Below are 25,440 nucleotides of genomic sequence, written 5' to 3'. Positions count from 1 at the left end.
AAAGAAGTACTTTTCTCCCTTTCTCACAATACAAGAACTCATGGGCATTCAATGAAATTGCTGAGCAGTTGGGTTAAAACAGAAAGAAGGCAGTCCTTTTTCACCCAAAGGGTGATTAACATGTGGAAATCACTGCGACAGGAGGTGGTGGTGGCTACAAGCATAGCCAGCTTCAAGAGAGGGTTAGATAAAAATATGGAGCAGAGGTCCATCAGTGGCTATTAGCCACAGTGTGTGTGTGTCTGTGTGTGTATATATGTGTGACACAGAGTGTTGGACTGGATGGGCCACTGGCCTGATCCAACATAGCTTCTCTTATGTTCTTATGTGACACAGAGTGTTGGACTGGATGGGCCACTGGCCTGATCTAACAGGGCTTCTCTTATGTTCTTAGGACTGCAGAGAGCTTGATGCACTGGCGCGCACACGGGTGGCCAAACTTTGGCTCGGGAGCTACATGTGGCTCTTTCGCCCATCTTGTGCAGCTCTTGAAGCCCCACCACCTGTCAGCCAGGTTGGAGAAGGCCTTTCTCTCTTTAAATCACTTCTCCAAGCCAAGCCAGCCAGAGGCTTTCTTTCCATCTCTCTCTCCCTCCTCTTTCTTTCTTTCTTTCTTTCTTTCTTTCTTTCTTTCTTTCTTTCTTTCTTTCTTTCTTTCTTTCTTTCTTTCTTTCTTTCTTTCTTTCTTTCTTTCTTTCTTTCTCTCTTTCTCTCTCTCTCTCCCTCTCCCTCCCTCCCTTCCATCCAGCTCTCAAACATCTGTCGTTCGTGTCTTGCGGCTCTCAAACATCTGACATTTATTCTATGTGGCTCTTACATTAAGCAACTTTGGTCATCCCTGAACCAGGATCTGGGAAACCCACTGTGTTGGACTGGAGGGGCCATTGGTCTGATCTAACATGACTTCTTTTATGTCTGGGACAGTGATGTTCTGTATTCTTAGGGATTGGAGAGCAGAAGTGGGAGGGCTTCTGGAGTTCTGGCCCTACTGGTGGACCTTCTGTAAACAAACAGGTCATAGAATCATAGAATCACAGAGTTGGAAGGGATCTCTAGGGTTATCTAGTCCAACCCCCTGCACAATGCAGGAAACTCACAAACACCTCCCCCTAAATTCACAGGATCCTCATTGCTGTCAGATGGCCATCTAGCCTCTGTTGAAAAACCTCCAAGAAAGGAGAGCCCACCATCTCCTGAGGAAGCCTGTTCCACTGAGGAATCGCTCTAACAGTCAGGAAGTTCTTCCTTATGTTGAGCCAGAAACTCTTTTGATTTAATTTCAACCCATTGGTTCTAGTCCTACCTTCCGGGGCCACAGAAAACAATTCCACCCCATCCTCTATATGACAGCCCTTCAAGGACTTGAAGATGGTGATCCTATCACCTCTCAGCCACCTCCTCTCCAGGCTAAACATCCCCAGCTCCTTCAACCTTCCCTCGTAGGACTTGGTCTCCAGACCCTTCACCATCTTCGTCGCCTTCCTCTGGACCCGTTCCAGCTTGTCTATATCCTTCTTAATATGTGGTGCCCAAAACTGAACACAAGACTCCAGGTGAGGTCTTCCCAGAGCAGAGCAAAGCGATACCATCACATCACGAGATCTGGACACTATACTTCTATTGATACAGCCCAAAATTGCATTTGCCTTTTTAGCCACCGCATCACACTGTGGACTCATATTCAGCGTATGATCCACTAAGACCTCTCAATTTCACCATGTGACTCTGGAAGAATTCTCACTTCTTAATGGGTTGTAGAAAATCCCTAATATATTTCCAACATGGAGTCTACCTGCAGAACTCTGCTCCAAAAGGACGTTTGCCTTCATGTGATCGCCAGCTTGACAATGACCTGCTTCTTTACAGGACTCTATGCTTTTACAGTTTTGTATATGTAACGCTGATTTATTGATGCTTAGTGCACTTATATAAAGATTCTGAGTGTTTCTACTTTAAGGAAGTGTGCAGTATTTGCTTCTGGTCCAGTTGTTTGATATTAAGCTTTCTACTGTGCAGCCGCTCATCTCCCTGCCAACTTACCTGGCTGTCTTCTCATTGCCCGAGGTGAGGTGACAGTTGACAAAGCCAAAGGAGGTGCCGTTGAACATGAAAGACACCCCGACAGCTCCCTTGTTGCCTGAGAAGAAGAAGACGACGTAGGATTTATACCCTGCCCTCCACTCCAAATCTCAGAGAATCAGAGCGGCTCACAGTCTCATAAGAACTTAAGAAAATCCATATTGGATCAGGCCAAAGGCCCATCCAGTCCAACACTCTGTGTCACACAGTGGCCAAGAAACCCAGGTGCCATCAGGAGGTCCATCAGTGGAGCCAGGACACTAGAAGCCCCTCCCACTGTGCCCTCCCAAGCACCAAGAATACAGAGCATCCCTGCCCCAGACAGAGAGTTCCAACAATACCCTGTGGCTAATAGCCACTGTTGGACCTCTGCTCCAGATGTTGATCCAATTTATCCAAATCTCCATTATCTCCTTCCCCACAGCAGACCCCATTTCAAGCTGCCCTTTCAAGGACAGCTCTGGGAAAGCTATGGCTGACCCAAGGCCATTCCAGCAGTTGCAAGTGGAAGAATGGGGAATCAAACCTCGTAGCTTATTGTTGGAACTCTCTGTGTGGGGCAGTGATGTTCTGTATTCTGGGTGTTTGAGGGGACACAGTGGGAGGGCTTCTAGTGTCCTGGCCCCACTGGTGGACCTCTTGATGGCACCTGGGTTTTGGCCAAAGTGTGACACAGAGTGTTGGACTGGATGGGCCACTGGCCTGATCCAACATGGCTTCTCATATGTTCTTATATGGAGCAGAGGTCCATCAGTGGATATTAACCAACAAGGTACAGATAGAACTCTCTGTCTGGGGCAGTGATGCGCTGTATTCTTGGTGCTTGGGAGGGGTACAGTGGGAGGGCTTCTAGTGTCCTGGCCCCACTGGTAGACCTCCTGATGGCACCTGGCGTTTTTGGCCACTGTGTGACATAGAGTGTTGGACTGGATGGGCCATTGGCCTGATCCAACTTGGCTTCTCTTATGTTCTTATGTCTGGGGCAGTGATGCTCTGTATTCTTGCTGCTTGGGGGGGCACAGTGGGAGGGCTTCTAGTATCCTGGCCCCACTGGTGGACCTCCTGATGGCACGTGGTTTTTTGGCCACTGTGTGACAGTGTGTTGGACTGGAGGGGCCATTGGCCTGATCCAACATGGCTTCTCTTATGTTCTAATGTCTGGGGCAGTGATGCTCTGTATTCTTGGTGCTTGGGGGGGGGGGGCACAGTGCTAGGGCTTCTAGTGTCCTGGCCCCACTGGTGGACCTGATGGCATGTGGTTTTTTAGCCATTGTATGACACAGAGTGTTGGACTGGAGGGGCCACTGGCCTGATCCAACAGGGCTTCTCTTCTGTTCTTATGTCTGGGGCAGTGATACTCTGTATTCTTGGTGCTTGGGAGGGACACAGTGGTAGGGCTTCTAGTGTCCTGGCCCCACTGGTGGACCTCTTGATGGCACCTGGGTTTTGGCCCCTGTGTGGCACAAAGTATTGGGCTGGATGGGCCATTGGCCTGATCCAACGTGGCTTCTCTTATGTTCTTATAAGAGTCCACCCACTTAACCACTACCCCAAACATCAGAGAGGGCGAGGAGGAAGAAGAGAAGGCAGTTCCCTCAGAGGGCCTTGCTCTCAAGAGAAGGATGACATGGCTCCGAGGCAAGATGTGGGGAGTGGGGCGTGGAAAGTACCATCAAGTTGTAATTGATTATGGGGTTTTCAAGGCAAGAGATGAAGAGGAGATGGTTTGCCATCGCCTGCCTCCATGCAGCGACCCTGGACTTCCTTGCTGGTCTTCCATCCGACCACTAACAGGGACCAACACTGCTTCGATTCTGAGATCTGATGAGATCGAGGCAGCTTGGGCCATCCAGGTCAGGACAATGCAAGATAATTAAGCTCAATCACAGATAAATATATCTGCCCTATGAGAACTCTGCACCCCACTGAGAGGTGATCTGATCACCATCTTCAAGTACTTGAAGGGCTGTTATCTAGACGATGGTGCAGAGTTGTTTATCCTTCCTTCCTTGCTTCCTCCCTCCTTCCTACCTCCCTTCCTGTCTTGCAGCTCTCAAAAAACTGAGATTCATGTCTTGCAGCTCTCAAACATCTGGCATTTATTCTATGTGGCTCTTACGTTAAGCAAGTTTGGCCGTCCTTGGACTAGGATCTGGGAAGCCAGCTGTGTCGGACTGGAGGGGCCATTGGCCTGATCCAACATGACATCTCTTATGTCTGGGACAGTGATATTCTGTATTCTTGCGGGGCACAATGGGAGGGCTTCTGGAGTTCTGATCCCACTGGTGGACCTCCGATGGTACTGGGGCTTTGGCCCCTGTGTGACACAGTGCTGGACTGGATGGGCCACTGGCCTGATCCAACATGACTTCTCTTATTCTGTTGCCCCAGGAGGTCGGACCAGAACCAATGGGTTGAAATTAAATCAAAAGTGTTTCTAGCAAAACATGAGGAAGAACTTCCTGACAGTCAGAGAGGCTCCTCAGTGGAACAGGCTTCCTCCTTGGGAGGTGGTGGGCTCTCCTTCCTTGGAGGTTTTTAACTAGAGGCTAGATGGCCATCTGACAGCACTGAAGATCCTGTGAATTTGGGGTAGGTATTTGTGGGTTTCCTGCATTGTGCAGGGGGTTGGTCTAGATGTCACTGGAGGTCCCTTCCAACTCTATGATTCTATTAAGAAGAACTTCCTGACCGTTAGAGCAGTTCCTCTTTGGAATAGGCTTCCTCCTTCCAACTCTAGGATTCTATAAAGAGGCTTCCTTAGGAGGTGGTGGGCTCTCCTTCCTTGGAGGTTTTTCAACAGAGGTTGGATGGCCATCTGACAACAATGAAGATCCTGTGAATTTAGGGGGAGGAGTTTGTGAGTTTCCTGCATTGTGCAGGGGGTTGGACTAGATCACCCTGTGGTCCCTTCCAACTCTATCATTCTGTAAACTTTTTTGTCTGGAGCACAGCTTGCAGGACGCCAACACTGGCTCACTGGTCAGAACAAAGCTCTTTAAATGAAGCAGCAGAGAGAGCCTGACCCTTTCCAGCTGGGATCCAGCACTCCTTTTCCGCACTCCTCACCCAACCGCTGAACTATTTCCAATTCTGGCCTTGCTTTCTACCCACTTGATCTATGGGATGTAACTGCATAGATGACCTCCAAGAGGAAATTGTACCGGCCTGCTCCCTGGTCCCAAGAGTTCCCGTCTTAGAATCATAGACTCTTAGAGTTGGAAGGAACCTCCAGGGTCATCTTGTCCAACCCCCTGCACAATGCAGGAAACTCACAAACACCTCCCCCTAAATTCACAGGATCTGCATTGCTGTCAGATGGCCAAAAGAGAAGTCATGTTGGATCAGGCCAGTGGCCCCTCCAGTCCAACACTCTGTGTCACACAGTGGCCAAGAAAACCAAGTGCCATCAAGAGGTCCACCAGTGGGGCTAGAAGCCCTCCCACTTTGCCTGCCCCCCAAGCACAAGAATACCGAGCATCACTGCCCCAGACAGAGAGTTCCAACAATAAGCTGTGGCTAATAGCCACTGATGAACCTCTGCTCCACATGCTTATCCATTGTCCTTTGGAAGCTGTCAATGCTTGTAGCAGCCACCACCTCCTGTGGCAGTGAATTCCATGCGTTAATCACTCTTTCCACATGTTAATCACAGAGGCTATCCAGCCTCTGCTTAAAAACCTCCAAGGAAGGACAGCCCACCACCTCCCGAGGAAGCCTGTTCCACTGAGGAACCGCTCTAACGGTCAGGAAGTTCTTCCTAATGCTGAGTCGGGAACTCTTTTGATATAATTTCAACTCACTGGTTCTGGTCCTACCTTCCGGGGCCACAGAAAACAATTCCACCCCATCCTCTAGATGACAGCCCTTCAAGGACTTGAAAATGGTGATCCTATCACCTCTCAGCCTCCTCCTCTCCAGGCTAAGCATCCCCAGCTCCTTCAACCTTTCCTCATAGGACTTACCTAGAGTGTTCGCAATCCCCGTTTTCACACTCGAGGTGCTGACGTGGCTGATCCGGTTCTCGTGTTCCGGTTTCACCAGGACAGCAATCTTAATATTCCAGAGGGACTGCATGGCTATCTGGAAGGGAAACCCGTGAGAGAGCACTTCAGAGCCGATGCCGCCACCAGGAGACGCGAAGATGTGACACCACGATGCTCCGGCTATGCCCCCACCCCAGTCGACCCCTCCCTCCGCTCTTGTGCACCTACCGGCCGGTAGTCCATCTCCGTGAAGTCCTTCAGGACCCCCCGCAAGAAGTCCACCCACTCCTTGTCCCCCAGGGAGTTCTCCTGGGTGCCAAACACGTAGATGTCGTGGGGGATGGTGACCGTCATTTCATCCAGCGTCTTGCCGAGGCCCTTCGAGGCAAACCACGAGTTGATGTTCTTGGGAGGCGGCACGCTGCCTGCGTGAGGGGGGAGAAGGGAATCAACCAGAGCTGTGTGTGTTACAGCCAATACTCCCTCTAAGCCAGGGGTCTTAAACATGTGACCCGGGGGCTGAATCAGGCCCCCGAGCAACTGGCTGTCATCTGCTTCCTTCTCTCTATCTCTTGCTTCCTTTTGCATAACAGTTTGCTTTGCCAGGCTTGCTCAATCACACAGGAGTTACAAAGCAAAGCCTCTATTTCTCCATTGGCTGAGGCTCCTCCCTTGGGGAGGAAGGGGGGGGGGAGGCAGAGCTTGTTTTGCAGGCCCTCTCAATCACACAGCAGAGCTACTGAGCCAAGCTTCTCTTTCCTTCCTCTCCTGGTCCCCTGGGGAAGGAAGGAAAGAGCCAGAGCTTCCTTTGCCCAGTGCCCTGAATCGTATGGGAGAGATACAAAGAAAGAAGAAGAAAATTTTGGATTTATATCCCACCCTATACTCTGAATCTCAGAGTCTCAGAGCTGTCACAATCCCCTCTACCTTCTCCCCCCCCTCACACAACAAACACCCTGTTAGGTAGGTGGGGCTGAGAGAGCTTTTACAGCAGCTGCCCTTTCAAGGACAGCTTCTATGAAAGCTCTGGCTGACCCAAGGCCATTCCAGCAGCTGCAAGTGGAGGAGTGGGGAATCCAACCCGGTTCTCCCAGATAAGAGAGCTCTGGCTGACCCAAGGCCATTCCAGCAGCTGCAAGTGGAGGAGTGGGGAATTAAACCCGGTTCTCCCAGATAAGAGAGCTCTGGCTGACCCAAGGCCATTCCAGCAGCTGCAAGTGAAGGAGTGGGGAATCAAACCCAGTTCTCCCAGATAAGAGAGCTCTGGCTGACCCAAGGCCATTCCAGCAGCTGCAAGTGGAGGAGTGGGGAATCAAACCTGGTTCTCCCAGATAAGAGAGCTCTGGCTGACCCAAGGCCATTCCAGCAGCTGCAAGAGGAGGAGTGGGGAATCAAACCCGGTTCTTCCAGATAAGAGAGCTCTGGCTCACCCAAGGCCATTCCAGCAGCTGCAAGTGGAGGAGTGGGGAATCAAACCCTGTTCTCCCAGATAAGAGAGCTCTGGCTCACCCAAGGCCATTCCAGCAGCTGCAAGTGGAGGAGGGGGGAATCAAACCCGGTTCTCCCAGATAAGAGAGCTATGGCTGACCCAAGGCCATTCCAGCAGCTGCAAGTGGAGGAGTGGGGAATCAAATCCGGTTCTCCCAGAGAAGAGAGCTCTGGCTGACCCAAGGCCATTCCAGCAGCTGCAAGTGGAGGAGTGTGGAATCAAACCCAGTTCTCCCAGATAAGAGAGCTCTGGCTCACCCAAGGCTATTCCAGCAGCTGCAAGTGGAGGAGGGGGGAATCAAACCCGGTTCTCCCAGATAAGAGAGCTATGGCTGACCCAAGGCCATTCCAGCAGCTGCAAGTGGAGGAGTGGGGAATCAAATCCGGTTCTCCCAGATAAGAGAGCTCTGGCTGACCCAAGGCCATTCTAGCAGGTGCAAGTGGAGGAGTGGGGAATCAAACCCGGTTCTTCCAGATAAGAGAGCTCTGGCTGACCCAAGGCCATTCCAGCCGCTGCAAGTGGAGGAGTGGGGAATCCAACCCGGTTCTCCCAGATAAGAGAGCTCTGGCTGACCCAAGGCCATTCTAGCAGGTGCAAGTGGAGGAGTGGGGAATCCAACCCGGTTCTCCCAGATAAGAGAGCTCTGGCTGACCCAAGGCCATTCCAGCAGCTGCAAGTGGAGGAGTGGGGAATCCAACCCGGTTCTCCCAGATAAGGGAGCTCTGGCTGACCCAAGGCCATTCCAGCAGCTGCAAGTGGAGGAGTGGAGAATCAGACCCGGTTCTCCCAGATAAGAATCCACACACTTAACCACGGCACCAAACTGGCTCGCAAAGCACCTTTAAGACCAACAAGTGCTAACGTTTAAGCGTGTTCTAAGTTTAAAAAAAAAAAAAGATATTGCGTTTGTCGGTGTCTTTTATAAACTGCATATCTTTGCTACCTAATCTTAAATAGGTCCACACACGGCCTGGCCCGACATGGCCCAGCCCAACAAGGTCTCATTTATATCAGATCTGGCCCTCATAACAAAAGAGTTCGACACCCCTGACCTAAGCTGTGGAGTCTTGTGAGCTAAAATTCTACTTCATGAGCTACTGGCTTTAAAGTCATGAGCTACTGCATAAAATTAGCTTGTTCTGCCGTTTGTCCTTAGCTAAGACAAAAAGGTGTGAGCCAAAAGCTAAAAAACTATGAGCTAGCTCACACTAATTCAGCCTAGAGGGAACACTGGTTATAGCATAAAGAGGGCCCCCTCCCCACTTGGCTCCAGGCTCACACAGGAAGTCACTCATTTGTGAAGTTTCGTGATATCTCAAGATTCCATTATGGCCGGGTTCCCAAGAAGAAGAAGAAGAAATAGGATTTATATCCCACTCTATACTCTGAATCTAAGAGTCTCAGAGTAGTCACAATCTCCTTTACCTTCCTCCCCCCCAACAGACACATTGTGAGGTGGGTGACGCTGAGAGAGCTCTGACAGAAGCTGCCCTTTCAAGGACAGCTCTGTGAGAGCCATGGCTGACCCAAGGCCATTGCAGCAGCTGCAAGTGGAATCATAGAATCATAGAGTTGGAAGAGACCTCTAGGGTCATCTAATCCAACCCCCTGCACAATGCAGGAAACTCACAAACACCTCCCCCTACATTCACAGGATCTTCATTGCTGTCAGATAGCCATCAAGCTTTTGTTTAAAAACTTCCAAGGAAGGAGAGCCCACCACCTCCCGAGGAAACCTGTTCCACTGAGGAATCGCTCTAACGGTTAGGAAGTTCTTCTTTATGTTGAGCCGGAAACTCTTTGGATTTAATTTCAACCCATTGGTCCTAGTCCTACCTTCCGGGGCCACAGAAAACAATTCCACCCCATCCTCTCTAGGACAGCCCTTCAAGTACTTGAGGATGGTGATCCTATCACCTCTCAGCCGCCTCCTCTCCAGGCTAAACATGCCCAGCTCCTTCAACCTTTCCTCGTAGGACTTGGTCTCCAGACCCCTCACCATCTTCGTCGTCCTCCTCTGGAGGTGTGGGGAATCAAACCCAGTTCTCCCAGATAAGAACCCATGCATTTAACCACTACACCAAACTGGCTCTCGACAAGATGCTCATGGGCACCACTGACTCCTTTTCTGGACATACCAAGTAAGGGGTTGCTGGCTGAAACACGCTCATGGATCGGAATCCGCTCCCCCTCCTCAGAGGGCAAAGTTGCAGAGCTTGCCCCCTTTACCCGGCAGCGATACTCACCCATGTTCCAAGTACCGATGAAGATGGAAATCATGTCTGGCTCGTCCTGGTTGGAATGTCTGTTCTTCATCAACTGCAGGAGCTGGCAAAAGGCCTCCCGTTTCTAGAGAGGGAGAAAGAGGAGGTCAGTCAGCAGGAGAACATGCTACATGTACCGTGGCACGCAAAGAGACCTTGACCATTAGGCTTGTTCTGGTCTCGGAGCCCTTTTCCCCCAGATGCTTTTGTCTGATTTTGCACAAGTGGTGGCAGGGCTGCGGCTTGTCCCGCCTCTTTCCCACGGCAAGCAAGATCCTCTGAAAACCAGTTTCTTTTCGCTGTGGAAAAGAGGCGGTTCCACTTGAACCTGCTAGCATGGCCTTGGGTCAGCCATAGCTCTGGCAGAGTTGTCCTTGAAAGGGCAGCTGCTGTGAGAGCCCTCTCAGCCCCACCCACCTCACAGGGTGTTTGTTGTGGGGGGGGGAAGGGAAAGGAGATTGGGAGCCACTCTGAGACTCTTTGGAGTGGAGGGCGGGATATAAATCCAATATCTTCATCTACCTCACAGGGTGTCTGTTGTGGGGGAGGAAGGGAAAGGAGATTGTGAGCCCCTCTGAGACTCTTCAGAGTGGAGGGCGGGATATAAATCCAATATCTTCATCTACCTCACAGGGTGTCTGTTGTGGGGGAGGAAGGGAAAGGAGATTGTGAGCCCCTCTGAGACTCTTCGGAGTGGAGGGTGGGATATAAATCCAATATCATCTTCTTCTTCTTCCTTTCCAAGTTTCTTCCTGGAAGACAGGTGGTCCGTAAGGAAATGGAAGAGCTCCTTGGTTCTTGTGAAGAGATTTTTTTTTCGTGGGGGGGCACTGCTGTTTTCTCAAATGCACTAATCCATTTCAGTTGCCAACTGACACCTCAGGTGACACATACTTCGTTAACCCAGAGACTGATTAAAATGTGGAATTCCCTGCCTGAAGATTAGTAATGGTCATAGCCAAAGACGACTTTAAAAGGAGATTAGACCAATTCGTGGAGAAAAGGTCTATCTGTGGCTACTAGCCATGGTATTTAAGGGAACCTCCACATTCAGAGACCAGTCAACCTCTGAATCCCAGGACCAGGAGGCAACATCTGAGAAAGGTCTCAGCTTTTCTATCCTGTTGTTGGCCCTCCATCTAGTTGGCCACTGTGTGAGACAGGAGGCTGGACTAGATGGACCCTCCCTGGTCTGATCCAGCAGGGCTCTTCTGATGTTCTTCTCAGGGGAAGGCCTCGGCCTCTCTGCCCTGTTGTTGGCCTTCCAGAGGAACTGGTTGGCCACTGTGTGAGACAGGAGGCTGGACTAGATGGACCTTCACTGGTCTGATCCAGCAGGGCTCTTCTGATGCTCTTATCGGGAAAGGCCTTGGCCAGTTTGGTGTAGTGGTTAAGTGTGGGGACTCTTATCTGGGAGAACCGGGTTTGATTCCCCACTCCTCCACTTGCACCTGCTGGAATGGCCTTGGGTCAGCCATAGCTCTGGCAGAGGTTGTCCTTGAAAGGGCAGCTGCTGTGAGAGGCCTCTCCAGCCCCACCCACCTCACAGGGTGTCTTTTGTGGAGGAGGAAGGTAAAGGAGATTGTGAGCCGCTCTGAGACTCTTCGGAGTGGAGGCCGGGATATAAATCCAATATCTTCTTCTTCTTCTCTGCCCTGTTGTTGGCCCTCTAGAGGAACTAGTTGGCCACTGTGTGAGACAGGATGCTGGACTAGATGGACCCTCCCTGGTCTGATCCAGCAGGCCTCTTCTGATGTTCTTCTCAGGGGAAGGCCTCGGCCTCTCTGCCCTGTTGCTGGCCCTCCAGAGGAACTGTTTGGCTACTGTGTGAGACAGGAGGCTGGACTAGATGGACCCTCCCTGGTCTGACCCAGCAGGGCTCTTCTGATATTCTTATGGACTTACGTTCTCAGCCTTCACATTCAGAGGTAGTAAACTTCTGCATCCCAGTGCCGGGAGGCAACCTCAGCCATCCAGACTAGATGGATCCCTGGTTTGTTCCAGTAGGGCAATTCTTATGTTCTTAAGAAGGAGTCATGCCTGATCATCAACTTGCCTTTCTAATCACCACAGAGAAACACAGCATCCGTGGCCTCTTTGTGCCCGGATGTAGCCTCTCCTCCATTAGCAAGTGAACAAGATGTTAGCATCTCAACATGCCAGGTGCCAACAGATGGCAGGCTACTGGTGCCCGCCCACTGGCGGATAAAGCCTCAAACACAGCAGCCCTGGACTCACCTTGGCGCTCACAAAGATGAAATCCTTCCGTTGGGTCTTGTCTTTCTCCTTCTCGAAGACGATCCCCAGTTTATTCTGCACCCGCTGGGACTTTATCAGCTGGCGGACTGGAGAGAAAGACGGGACAGATGAGAGCAGAGCGGACTTTTTCTCCCTCCCCTATAATCCCAGAGCTCAGGGGGAATCCAATGAAGTTAGCAGACTCAGGATCAGACAAAATTACTCAACAAGGAATTAAACTCTGGAATTCACGGCCAGTGGATGGCGTGACAGTCAAGCAGTCGATCAAACTAACCTTTAACGGCATAACGATACAATAAAACAGGAGGAAACAATCCAAATGCTAGACGCCTAAAAATATAACAGAAGGTCGCCACCAAACAGAACCTACTGAGATTAAAAAGGCAAAGCAAAAAGAGATTCAAAAAAGCAAAGCATTCAATGTAGTTGAAGCTGGAGCACCTTTGCATCTATTAAAATCCTTTTGGATTCAAGACAGTGATGTTGTATGATGCCGACATCAAGGAGCTTGTTCTCTTTGTGTACTGTCGCAAATATTAGCAATTGCATCATCACAACTTTTCGGTTGTGGTTTGTTTGCAATTCTGTGGTGACTTGCCTCTTTGTTCCACCATCCACCACACCCAGAAGATGGCAACCCCGCCCCCCAAAAAAACCTTCCCTTGTCGGTCTCTTAAACTGCCAGTAGACTCAAATCTAGCTCTTCTACGGCAGATCAATACTTATTCAGCATAGAGATTTCTTCATTTTATTTAGGAAAAGGGGAATGGGGAAAAAACAAAACAAAAGCCAGAGCTCTCACAGAGCTCTCCTTTAAGGGTGGCTTCTGTCAGAGCTCTCTTAGCCCCACCCACCTCGCAGGGTGTCTGTTGTGGGGGAGGAAGATAAAGGAGATGGTAAGCCACTTTGAGATTCAGAGTGAAGGGCAGGGTATAAATCCAATATCATCATCATATTCTTCTTCTTCTATATGTTTATGTGATGGAGACAGGAGACCAAGGGGGGCAGTGGAGACCCAGATTTAGGGAGGGGAATAGCAGGGTAGGTGAGAGAAACGCCCACTTACTCTTCTCATGGGTGAAGGTGTTCCAGTCTTCCTGAGAGTCTTTCTGCTTCTTCAGCACCACCAGCTTCCCGCCCTCCACGTCCACGCTCAAGGTGTACTTTTGGGACTTCCCGATCTTGGTGAGGTCACCTAAGGTCAGGTCCAGCTTCACCTGAGGACAACATTGGGGGAGGGGACAAGAGCTGTGAGGCCCTTCTGCAAACACACTGAAAACACAGAGAAACTCGCAGACATTCAATTAAATTGCTGAGCAGTCGGGTTAGAACGGATAAAAGGAAGCAATAAAGATCCTGTGAATTGTTGTGGTGGTGGTGGGGGGATGTATTTGTGAGTTTCCTGCATTGTGCAGGGGGTTGGCCTAGAGACCCTGGAGGTCCCTTCAACTCATGATTCTAAGAAGTCCTTCTTCACCCAGAGGGCGATGAACACGTGGAATTCACTGCCACAGGAAGTGGCGGCGGCTACAAGCATAGATAGCTTCAAGTGGGGAATTGATAAACATCTGGAGCAGAGGTCCATCAGTAGCTATTAGCCACAGTGTATTGTTGGAACTCTCTGTCTGGGGCAAGTGATGCTCCGTGTTTGGGGGGTGGGGCACAGTGGGAGGGCTTGTAGTGCCCTGGCCCCACTGATGGACCTCCTGCTGGCACCTGGGTTTTTTGGCCACTGTGTGAAACAGAGTGTTGGACTGGATGGGCCGTTGGCCTGATCCAAAATGGCTTCTCTTATGTTCTTACATCTGGGGCAGTGATGCTCTGTATTCTTGATGCTTGGGGGGGCAACCTTGGGAGGGTTTCTAGTGTCCTCACCCCACTGATGGACCTCCTGATGGCACCAGGTTTTTTGGCCCCTGTGTGACACAGAGTGTTGGACTGGAGGGGCCACTGGCCTGATCCAACATGGCTTCTCTTCTGTTCTTACATCTGGGGCAGTGATGCTCTGTATTCTTGATGCTTGGGGGGGCAACCTTGGGAGGGTTTCTAGTGTCCTCGCCCCACTGATGGACCTCCTGATGGCACCAGGTTTTTTGGCCCCTGTGTGACACAGAGTGTTGGACTGGAGGGGCCACTGGCCTGATCCAACATGGCTTCTCTTCTGTTCTTACATCTGGGGCAGTGATGCTCTGTATTCTTGATGCTTGGGGGGGCAACCTTGGGAGGGTTTCTAGTGTCCTCGCCTCACTGATGGACCTCCTGATGGCACCAGGTTTTTTGGCCCCTGTGTGACACAGAGTGTTGGACTGGATGGGCCATTGGCCTGATCCAACATGGCTTCTCTTCTGTTCTTACATCTGGGGCAGTGATGCTCTGTATTCTTGATGCTTGGGGGGGCAATCTTGGGAGGGTTTCTAGTGTCCTCGCCCCACTGATGGACCTCCTGATGGCACCAGGTTTTTTGGCCCCTGTGTGACACAGAGTGTTGGACTGGATGGGCCATTGGCCTGATCCAACATGGCTTCTCTTCTGTTCTTACATCTGGGGCAGTGATGCTCTGTATTCTTGATGCTTGGGGGGGCAACCTTGGGAGGGTTTCTAGTGTCCTCGCCCCACTGATGGACCTCCTGATGGCACCAGGTTTTTTGGCCCCTGTGTGACACAGAGTGTTGGACTGGATGGGCCATTGGCCTGATCCAACATGGCTTCTCTTCTGTTCTTACATCTGGGGCAGTGATGCTCTGTATTCTTGATGCTTGGGGGGGCAACCTTGGGAGGGTTTCTAGTGTCCTCACCCCACTGATGGACCTCCTGATGGCACCAGGTTTTTTTGGCCCCTGTGTGACACAGAGTGTTGGACTGGATGGGCCATTGGCCTGATCCAACATGGCTTCTCTTCTGTTCTTACAGTGCCATAAAGGGTCATGATGGGGAGGGCATCGAATGGAGAATACCAGGTGGACGACTGGATCGTAAACTATCTCGAGGCAGCACAATCAAAGAGGCATTCCACATACACCACCATTCAACGGACTACACCTCACAGCACAGCTAACGTAGAAAACCTCCTGGGCATATATGGAAGGAGACGGTCCCGCAGGTATGTTGGTCCCAGGCCGCGTAAGGCCCCTATCAACCCCTTTTAAATTCACAGGGGCTAGAAACCTGTCCTGTAAATGGGAAACTGACGTTTTTTGGAAGCTGAATTTTGCCAGAGCTACCTCAGAACTGTAATAAGGGACAGTGGCTCAGTGGTAGAGCATCTGCTTGGGAAGCAGAAGGTCCCAGGTTCAATCCCCGGCATCTCCAAAAAAGGGTCCAGGCAAATAGGTGTGAAAAACCTCCACATGAGACTCTGGAGAGCCATGAATGGGGCTGTGGCTCAGTGGTAGAGCATCTGCTTGGGAAGCAGAAGGTCCCAGGTTCAATCCCTGGCATCTCCAAAAAAGGGTCCAGGCAAATAGGTGTGAAAAAACCTCAGCTTGAGACCCTGGAGAGCCGCTGACAGTCTGAGAAGACAATACTGACTTTGATGGACCAAAGGTCTGATTCAGTATAAGGCAGCTTCATACGTTCATGTTCAATAATGCAGACTCCTGGCTTAGAGGGCAAAAAAACCCAAAAACTTTTGGAGAGTGGGGAGCACGTTACCTCAAAGGCTTGCACAGGAAAGCTCTTCGCTTTTCGGGACGAAGGCTGGCCGAGTCCAGACTGTGGGGTGGAACTCATATCCTGGAGAGCTTTCAAGGCCTGTGTGGAGGCAGAGGGTAGGAAAGAGTTATCATTGCCCCATAGCGAGGGAGTGTTTCATGCCCCACCCTCCCACACCGAGCCTGTTCCAAAGAAACCCATAATTATTCTGCATTCGGAATAAATTAGGTAAACAGAACACAGCCCAGGAGCTGGCAGCGGCTTGCGAAATTCGGCTTACTTCTGCATTTTCAAGGAATGTACTGTACTTCGGGTGGAGACAACGGAAGGAAAAGAGGGGAAACAGGGAAGGGGTGGCCGCTGCAGGGCTTCGAAGAGTTTCCAGCATATTTGGGAACAGCTTTTGACCCCTGCGCAGCTATATCTTCCTTTCCCCAGGCTGCCCAGTTTGCCAAGGTTCTTTCACTGCTCTGCCCCAAATAAACAGTGGGGCTCACGTGGGCACCGTCCTCCCAGGCGGCTGGCAGAGCGGGTGCTGGAAGACCGGCCTTCCCCACCAAGCCTTGCTCCCCCACTACAAAAAAACCTCTGCTCTCCCCCTCCCCCTGGAAATCACATCGCAGGGGGAAAAAGAAAAAGTATTTTCGTCGGCAACGCTGCAATTTATTTCTCCCCCCAAATTGCCGTTTTGTTTTAAACCACAATCTTGTACTGCTGGATGGTGAAAGTTCAGAAGCACATAAAACGGCTCAGATTCCCCCTCCCCCACTTGGAGGAGGAGGAGGAAAGGGGGAGAGGGAGGCTCTGTCTTGGGACCCCGTAAGAACAGGGGCAGAGGCCCCTTTCAGCTTTGGGCAAGAAAGGGAGCAGGCAGAACCCATTCTGATGATGCTGGACAGCCGGATTCTCTCTTTTTTTAAGTTTAAAAGTTTTATTGGTTTCAGGGAATAGGAGACAGGGAATAGAAAGGGATAGAAAGTAAGAACCTTCACATTCAGACAGCCGGAATTTCATCCCAAATTTGGTGTAGGATAAGAAAAGGGCTCCCAATTCCAAGGTGGGTAAGCCAAAAGGGAAGAACACTAGAAGGTTGCAAACCAAGAGACGACGTGTTCTTTGAATACTATAAGATTAGTCAAAGATCTCTTAAAGAAAATTTACAAACTTATTTATCATTTTTATAGAATGCATTGACTTGGCAACTAATCCAACTCTCAATGGAGCACTTAATGTTTTTTAACAAGCAAATCAAGAACCGCTAATGCTGCTGTAAGAAACTGACTCACTGCGTGCAAATTACTTCTGAGCATTGGTTCCAGATGATGGAAGTATATTGATCAGACGAAGTTCTGAATTGAAACACGAAATTTTACCTGGGAATCGTGTTATCAATAGTACTTAATGATTCTATGATCCTCCTTCCTTGGAGGTTTTTAAGCAGAGGCTAGATGGCCATCTGACAGCAATGAAGACCCTGTGAATTTAGGGGGGAGGTGTTTGTTAGTTTCCTGCATTGTGCAGGGGGTTGGACTAGATGACCCTGGAGGTCCCTTCCAACTCTATGATTCTCCTTCCTTGGAGGTTTTTAAGCAGAGGCCAGGTGGCCATCTGACAGCAATGAAGACCCTGTGAATTTAGGGGGGAGGTGTTTGTTAGTTTCCTGCATTGTGCAGGGGGTTGGACTAGATGACCCTGGAGGTCCCTTCCAACTCTATGATTCTATTCTCTTCAGCAATTCAATCCACTCTTCAAAACATTTCAAAAATTCTTTCAACATTCATCTTGTTTTTTCACAGAGAGGTCTGCGTGTCAACATTGCTACGCTTGAGTAGCACGTCTTTATGGACTCCTATGCGATGGACTCTCTAACTTTATATTGATTTATTAATTGTTAGTTTGTCTTTGTTAGTAATATTTTTTTCTGATCTGCTTGTTAAAAAACTTTAAATGCTCCATTGAGAGTGTGGATTAGTTTCCAAGCAAATGCATTCTATAAAAATGATAAATAAGTTTGTAAATTTTCTTTAAGAGATCTTTGACTAATCTTAAAGTATTCAAAGAACACGTTGTCTCTTGGTTTGCAATCCCCATGTGGGGGCAGGGGATCCCCCGGTTTGGAGGCCCTCCCCCCACTTCAGGGTCATCAGAAAGCAAGGGGGGGGAGGGAAATGTCTGCTGGGCACTTCATTATTCCCTTTGGAGACCAATTCCTATACAGTATAATGGAGAACGGATACACGGGTACCTGGAGCCATGGAAGGACTATATTTTGAAGTAGAGGCACCAGATTTTCAGCATAGCATCCAGTGCCTCTCCCCAAAATACCCGCCAAGTTTCAAAAAGATTGGACCAGGGGGTCCAAATCTATGAGCCCCAAAAGAAGGTGCCCCTATCCATTATTTCCAGCGGAAGGAAGGCATTTAAAAGGTGTTCTGTCCCTTTAAATTTGATGGCTAGAACTCCCTTTGGAGTTCCATTATGCTTGTCACAACCTTGCTCCTGGCTCCACCTCCAATGTCTCCTGGCTCCACCCCCAAAGTCTCCTGGCTCCACCTCCAATGTCTCCTGGCTCCACCCCCAAAGTCTCCTGGCTCCACCCCCAATGTCTCCTGGCTCCACCCCCAAAAGCCTCCTGGCTCCACCCCCAAAGCCTCCTGGCTCCACCTCCAATGTCTCCTGGCTCCACCCCCAAAGTCTCCTGGCTCCACCTCCAATGTCTCCTGGTTCCTGGCTCCACCCCCAAAGTCTCCTGGCTCCACCTCCAATGTCTCCTGGCTCCACCCCAAAGTCTCCTGGCTCCACCTCCAATGTCTCCTGGCTCCACCCCCAAAGTCTCCTGGCTCCACCTCCAATGTCTCCTGGTTCCTGGCTCCACCCCCAAAGTCTCCTGGCTCCACCTCCAATGTCTCCTGGCTCCACCCCAAAGTCTCCTGGCTCCACCTCCAATGTCTCCTGGCTCCACCCCCAAAGTCTCCTGGCTCCACCTCCAATGTCTCCTGGTTCCTGGCTCCACCCCCAAAGTCTCCTGGCTCCACCTCCAATGTCTCCTGGCTCCACCCCAAAGTCTCCTGGCTCCACCTCCAATGTCTCCTGGCTCCACCCCCAAAGTCTCCTGGCTCCACCTCCAATGTCTCCTGGCTCCACCCCAAAGTCTCCTGGCTCCACCTCCAATGTCTCCTGGCTCCACCCCCAAAGTCCCCAGAGATTTCTTGAATTGGACTTGGCAACCCCAGATAAGGACAACATCCCACCAGGTCACTGTGCTCTCGAGGTACCCCACCCCTCTCCAATACAGCCCATGGAAATTTGTTTAAATTCGTGAGCCCCATGACATCCTCAGTGCAGGCCAAGCCAGGTGCAATGCTGAGAATTTTGGGTCCAGAGCTCCCGCTTAAAAAAATAATAATACCAGGGGCTTTTTTTGAAGCAGGACCTCCTTTGCGTATTAGGCCACACCCTTTTGATGTAGCCAATCCTCCAAGAGCTTACAGTAGGTCCTGTAATAAGAGCCCTGTAAGCTCTTGGGGGATTGGCTACATCAGGGGTGTGTGGCATAATATGCAAAGAAGAAGATATTGGATTTTTATTCTGCCGTATACTCTGAGAGTCTCAGAGCGGTCACAATCTCCCTTACCTCCCCCACAACACACACAACAGACACCCTGTGAGGTAGGTGGGGCTGAGAGAGCTCCCCCAGAAGCTGCCCTTTCAAGGACAGCTCTGTGAGAGCTATGGCTGACCCAAGGCCATTCCAGCAGCTGCAAGTGGAGGATTGGGGAATCGAACCCGGTTCTCCCAGATAAGAGACTGCACACTTAAGCACTAGACCAAACTGGCTCTCCAAAGGAGTTTGTCACAAAAAAGCCTTGAATAATACAATCATCAGATACACAAGGGTCCAATTTTGATCAAGACCACAAGGGTAAAGAAGTCTAAGCTCTCCCTCCTTCTGTTTCCAGAGTAAAAATAAACCTCAGAAAGACACTATTCGCTGTGATATGAGTATTCATGCATCTGCCCCGGAATTACTTTCTGAGGTAATTTCAGATCACAGAATTGGAGGGAGATACTACAACATTCCCTCACCCCCAAGATCCTGCTCCAAATTGGGGCCCCGTCCCCAGAAAGGTTGCTGCTGCACCCACAGAGTCTAGTATCTCAACATACTCTGGATCTCAAGATCTCCTAGTGATCCCTAGGCTGAAGGAGGCGAGATTGTTGACCACCAGGAATCGGGCCTTTTCAGTGGCAGCCCCCGCCTGGTGGAATCAACTGCCGGAAGAGGTTAGGGCCTCGCGGGACTTCGCTCAGTTCCGCAAGGCCTGTAAGACCGTTCTCTTCCAGCAAGCCTTCAGTTGACCGTAGGAGAATTCTGAAACAACCGTCGTCCTGAGAATATATATGAGTAACGTCTAATTTGTTAGCACCAACTGTCGATTGTTTTTTAATTTATATAGTTTAATGGTTTTATCGATTTTATGATAGCGATCCTAGTATACTATGATCTGATGTAAGCCGCCCTGAGCCCGCGGGGAGGGCGGGGTATAAATCAAATTAAACGTAAACATAGTGGTAGGATTTTAAAAGACCAGCATGATTTTTAGGGGGCCAGTTCCAAAATTCTCTTCATCAGATACAAGAAGGAACAGCGATCCCGGAGTCTTTATGAGCCGTGACCTGGATAACCCAGGCTGGCCCGATCTCATCAGATCTCAGAAGCTAAGCAGTGTCCGTCTTGGCAAGTATTCAGAAGAGCAACCTCCAAGGAATACCAGGGCCGCAATGCAGAGGCTGGCAATAGCAAACCACCTCTGAAATGGCTCTTGCAAAAAAAAAAAAAGTCTAGCTCACCACCTAGTGGTACAAAATGCTAAAAGAGCTAGAATTTCTGGCTGCCAGACAACCTTAGGATCTCCTGGCTATTCCACACACACTTCCAGATGATGATGATGATGATGATGATGCCCCGGTTAGAAGGCAGGAGGGGTTTTGCCAAGAAGGGAGTTGAGGTGCAGAGGTACAATGCAAAATGCATCTTTTGCGTCCTGCCTGAATTCCTTGCTACATCCCTCTCCATTGTCTGACTGGGCTATATAAGAAGTCAGGTGCCTCCATTCCTACATCTCTCTGATGAAGAGAGCTTTGACTCTCGAGAGCTTCTACGCCAAACATCCGGTTGGTCTCTCTAATGTGGTCCTGGACTCTTCTACTGATGATGACATTGGATTTATACCCTGCCCTCCACTCCGAAGAGCCTCAGAGCGGCTCACAATCTCCTTTCCCTTCCACCCCCACAACAGACACCCTGTGAGGTGGGTGGGGCTGGAGAGGGCTCTCACAGAAGCTGCCCTTTCAAGGACAGAGTCTCAGAGCGGCTCACAATCTCCTTTCCCTTCCTCCCCACAACAGACACCCTGTGAGGTGGGTGGGGCTGGAGAGGGCTTTCACAGAAGCTGCCCTTTCAAGGACAGAGTCTCAGAGCGGCTCACAATCTCCTTTCCCTTCCTCCCCACAACAGACACCCTGTGAGGTGGGTGGGGCTGGAGAGGGCTCTCACAGAAGCTGCCCTTTCAAGGACAGAGTCTCAGAGTGGCTCACAATCTCCTTTCCCTTCCTCCCCCACGACAGACACCCTGTGAGGTGGGTGGGGCTGAGAGAGCTCTCCCAGAAGCTGCCCTTTAAGGACAGAGGCTCAGAGCGGCCTACAATCTCCTTTACCTTCCTCCCCCACAACAGACACCCTAGGAGGTGGGTGGGGCTGAGAGGGTTCTCACAGAAGCTGCCCTTTCAAGGACAGAGTCTCAGAGTGGCTCACAACCTCCTTTCCCTTCCTCCCCCACAACAGACACCCTGTGAGGTGGGTGGGGCTGAGAGAGCTCTCCCAGAAGCTGCTCTTTCAAGGACAGAGGCTCAGAGCGGCTCACAATCTCCTTTCCCTTCCTCCCCCACAACAGACACCCTATGAGGTGGGTGGGGCTGAGAGAGCTCTGACAGAACCTGCCCTTTCAAGGACAGCTCTGTGAGAACGCTGGCTGACCCAAGACCATTCCAGCAGGTGCAAGGGGAGGAGTGGGGAACCAAACCCGGTTCTCCCAGATAAGAGTCCGCGCACTTAACCACTACACCAAACTGGCTCTCCAGTACCGCAGACCAACATGGCTGCCCTCCCAGAATGGCCTCATCCAGGCCGCCCTAGAGACACCTGCGGTGAGGCCCAAGGCTTTAAGGAAGAGGTTGCTCCACTCACCTTCTTCTCGATGCTGGACAGAAGGTCCTTCAAGACGGACAGCTTCAGCACAAGGCTCTCCAGTTCCTGCTCCCCCGTCTGGCCAGCTGTCTGGAAACCACAAAGAGGACTTGAGAAACAGAGAGCCTCCCTGAGCAGCCCCAGGACACGGCACAGGCGCAGATGTCTGGAGCACCTGGCAGGTTAATGCCAAGACCAAAGCCAACAGGAATGGGCGGGGCACCCAGAAGAAGAAGAAGGATTTATATAGAATCCTAGAGTTGGAAGGGACTTCCAGGGTCATCTAGTCCAACCTCCTGCACAATGCAGGAAACCCACAAACACCTCCCCCTAAATTCACAGGATCTTCATCGCTGTCAGGTGACCATCTAGCCTCTGCTTAAAAACCTCCAAGGAAGGAGAGCCCACCACCTCCCGAGGAAGCCTGTTCCACTGAGGAATCGCTCTAACGGTCAGGAAGTTCTTCCTAATGTTGAGCCGGAAACACTTTTGATTTAATTTCAACCCACTGGTTCTGGTCCTATCTTCTGGGGCCAGAAAAAAAACAATTCCACATCATCCGTTATATCAGGGATGGCCAACGGTAGCTCTCCAAATGTTTTTTGCCTACAATTCCCATCAGCCCCAGTCAATGGCCATGCTGGTTGGGGCTGATGGGAGTTGTAGGCAAAAAAACATCTGGAGAGCTACCGTTGGCCACCCCTGCTTTATATGACAGCCCTTCAAGCGCTTGAAGATGGTGATCCTATCAGCTCTCAGCCCACCCTATACTCTGAATCTCAGAGCGGCTCACAATCTCCTTTCCCTTCCTCCCCCACAACAGACACCCTGTGAGGTGGGTCAGGCTGAGAGAACTTTCCCACAAGCTGCCCTTTCAAGGACAACTCCTGTAAGTGCTATGGCTGACCCAAAGCCATTCCAGCAGCTGCAAGTGGAGGAGTGGGGAATCAAATCCGGTTCTCCCAGATAAGAGAGCTCTGGCTGACCCAAGGCCATTCCAGCAGCTGCAAGTGGAGGAGTGGGGAATCAAACCTGGTTCTCCCAGATAAGAGAGCTATGGCTGACCCAAGGCCATTCCAACAGCTGCAAGTGGAGGAGTGGGGAATCAAACCCGGTTCTCCCAGATAAAAGAGCTCTGGCTGACCCCAGGCCATTCCAGCAGCTGCAAGTGGAGGAATGGGGAATCAAACCCAGTTCTCCCCGATAAGAGAGCTCTGGCTGACCCAAGGCCATTCCAGCAGCTGCAAGGGGAGGAGTGGGGAATCAAACCCGGTGTCCCAGATAAGAGAGCTCTGGCTGACCCAAGGCCATTCCAGCAGGTGCAAGTGGAGGAGGGGGGAATCAAACCCGGTTCTCCCAGATAAGAGAGCTCTGGCTGATGCAAGGCCATTCCAGCAGGTGCAAGTGGAGGAGTGGGGAATCAAACCCAATTCTCGCAGATAAGAGAGCTCTGGCTGACCCAAGGCCATTCCAGCAGCTGCAAGTGGAGGAGTGGGGAATCAAACCCAGTTCTCCCAGATAAGAAAGCTATGGCTGACCCAAGGCCATTCCAGCAGCTGCAAGTGGAAGAGTGGGGAATCAAACCCGGTTCTCCCAGATAAGAGAGCTCTGGCTGACCATCAGTCCCAATCATTGGCCATGCTGGCTGGGACTGATGGGAGTTGTATGCAAAAAACATCTGGAGAGCTACCGCTGGACACCCCTGCTATAGAGGATGGGGTGGAATTGTTTTCTGTGGCCCCAGAAGGTAGGACCAGAACCAATGGTGCGGTCTCAATTGGAATACTGTGTACAATTTTGGTCACCGCACCTCAAAAAGGATATTATAGCATTGGAAAAAGTCCAGAAAAGGGCAACCAGAATGATAAAAGGGTTGGAACACTTTCCCTATGAAGAAAGGTTGAAACGCTTGGGGCTCTTTAGCTTGGAGAAACGTCAACTGCGGGGTGACATGATAGAGCTTTACAAGATTATGCATGGGATGGAGAAAGTAGAGAAAGAAGTCCTTTCCTCCCTTTCTCACAATACAAGAAGTCGTGGGCATTCGATGAAATTGCTGAGCAGTCAGGTTAAAATGGATAAAAGGAAGTCCTTCTTCACCCAAAGGGTGATTAACATGTGGAATTCACTGCCACAGGAGGTGGTGGCGGCTACAAGCATAGCCAGCTTCAAGAGGGGATTGGATAAAAATATGGAGCAGAGGTCCATCAGTGGCTATCAGCCACAGTGTGTGTGTGTGTGTGTGTGTGTATATATATATATATAAAAATTTTAGCCACTGTGTGACACAGAGTGTTGGACTGGATGGGCCATTGGCCTGATCCAACATGGCTTCTCTTATGTTCTTATGTTCAATGGGTTGAAATGAAATCAAAAGAGTTTCCGTCGCAACATTAGGAAGAATTTCCTGACCGTTAGAGCAGTTCCTCAGCGGAACAGGCTTCCTCAGGCTGGCTCAGCGTTTTCTAGTAGGGTTGGCCTGAGCCCGTGAATAGCGTCTGCTGCCTTCTACGCTTCCGCTGATGATGCTCACCTGCTGCAAGATGCGGGAGACCATGGAAGAGCTCTGCTGGTCAAACACCTTGCAGAGGATCTCCAAGCCAGACAAGACTTTGTCCACCTCACTGGAAAGATAAAAACCAGAGTTCAGACACAACGTTTTCTTCTTTAGGGTGAACATTTCAGTGGATTTCTCTTAAGGGCAAGCCAATGTTTGGAATGGCAGAAAGGCTTCAAAGAAATGGGGGAAAAACCTCCAACTGTAACTAGGATGGAGACTGGTTACTACTTGGATAAAAATGAATTCATGGAGACCAATGGAAGGCTCAAGAGCGAAGGAGATTAGTACTGGAATGAGAGACTTCTTCACCCAAAAGGTGATTAAAACATGGAATTTACTGCAACAGGAGGTGGGGGTGGCAGCTACAAGTATAGACAGCTTCAAGAGGGGATTGGATCAACATCTGGAGTAGAGGTCCATCAGTGGCTATTACCCACAGCTTATTGTTGGAAATCTCTGTCTGGGGCAGTGATGCTCTGTATTCCAGGTGTTGGGGGGGGGACAACAGTGGGAGGGCTTCTAGTGTCCTGGCCCCACCAATGGACCTCCTGATTGCACCTGGGGTTTTTTGGCCCCAGAGTGTTGGACTGGATGGGCCATTGGCCTGATCCAACGGGGCTTCTCTTATGTTCTTATGTCTGGGGTAGTGATGCTATGTATTCTTGGTGCTTGGGGGGGGGGTCACAGTGGAGGGCTTCTAGTATCCTGGCCCCACTGGTGGACCTGATGGCACCTGGAGTTTTTTGGCTGCTGTGTGACAGAGTGTTGGACTGGATGGGCCATTGGCCTGATCCAACGGGGCTTCTCTTATGTTCTTATGTCTGGGGCAGGGATGCTCTGTATTCTTGGTGCTTGGGGGGGTCACAGTGGGAGGGCTTCTAGTATCCTGGCCCCACTGGTGGACC

General features: G+C 50.6%; 1 protein-coding gene and 1 non-coding gene across 2 annotated transcripts in view; one reads left to right on the top strand and one right to left on the bottom strand.

Annotated features, from left to right (window-relative positions):
• LOC132590952 (phosphatidylinositol 3,4,5-trisphosphate 5-phosphatase 2-like) overlaps positions 1-25,440 on the bottom strand; it is a 145,273-nt gene that overhangs the window by 12,363 nt on the left and 107,470 nt on the right. The window contains 9 exon segments of the mRNA XM_060263863.1: positions 2,041-2,137; positions 6,045-6,162; positions 6,294-6,490; positions 9,801-9,903; positions 12,057-12,163; positions 13,144-13,294; positions 15,729-15,827; positions 21,976-22,065; positions 24,509-24,599. Of these exon segments, the coding sequence (XP_060119846.1) occupies positions 2,041-2,137; positions 6,045-6,162; positions 6,294-6,490; positions 9,801-9,903; positions 12,057-12,163; positions 13,144-13,294; positions 15,729-15,827; positions 21,976-22,065; positions 24,509-24,599 (1,053 nt within the window).
• On the top strand, positions 15,449-15,520 carry TRNAP-GGG (transfer RNA proline (anticodon GGG)). Its single transcript has one exon. It is a non-coding gene; the product is annotated as a tRNA-Pro (tRNA).

The sequence above is a fragment of the Heteronotia binoei genome, unplaced genomic scaffold (genome assembly GCF_032191835.1).
Source record: "Heteronotia binoei isolate CCM8104 ecotype False Entrance Well unplaced genomic scaffold, APGP_CSIRO_Hbin_v1 ptg001265l, whole genome shotgun sequence".
Taxonomy (NCBI): domain Eukaryota; kingdom Metazoa; phylum Chordata; class Lepidosauria; order Squamata; family Gekkonidae; genus Heteronotia; species Heteronotia binoei.
This window is presented reverse-complemented; position numbering and strand designations above follow the sequence as displayed.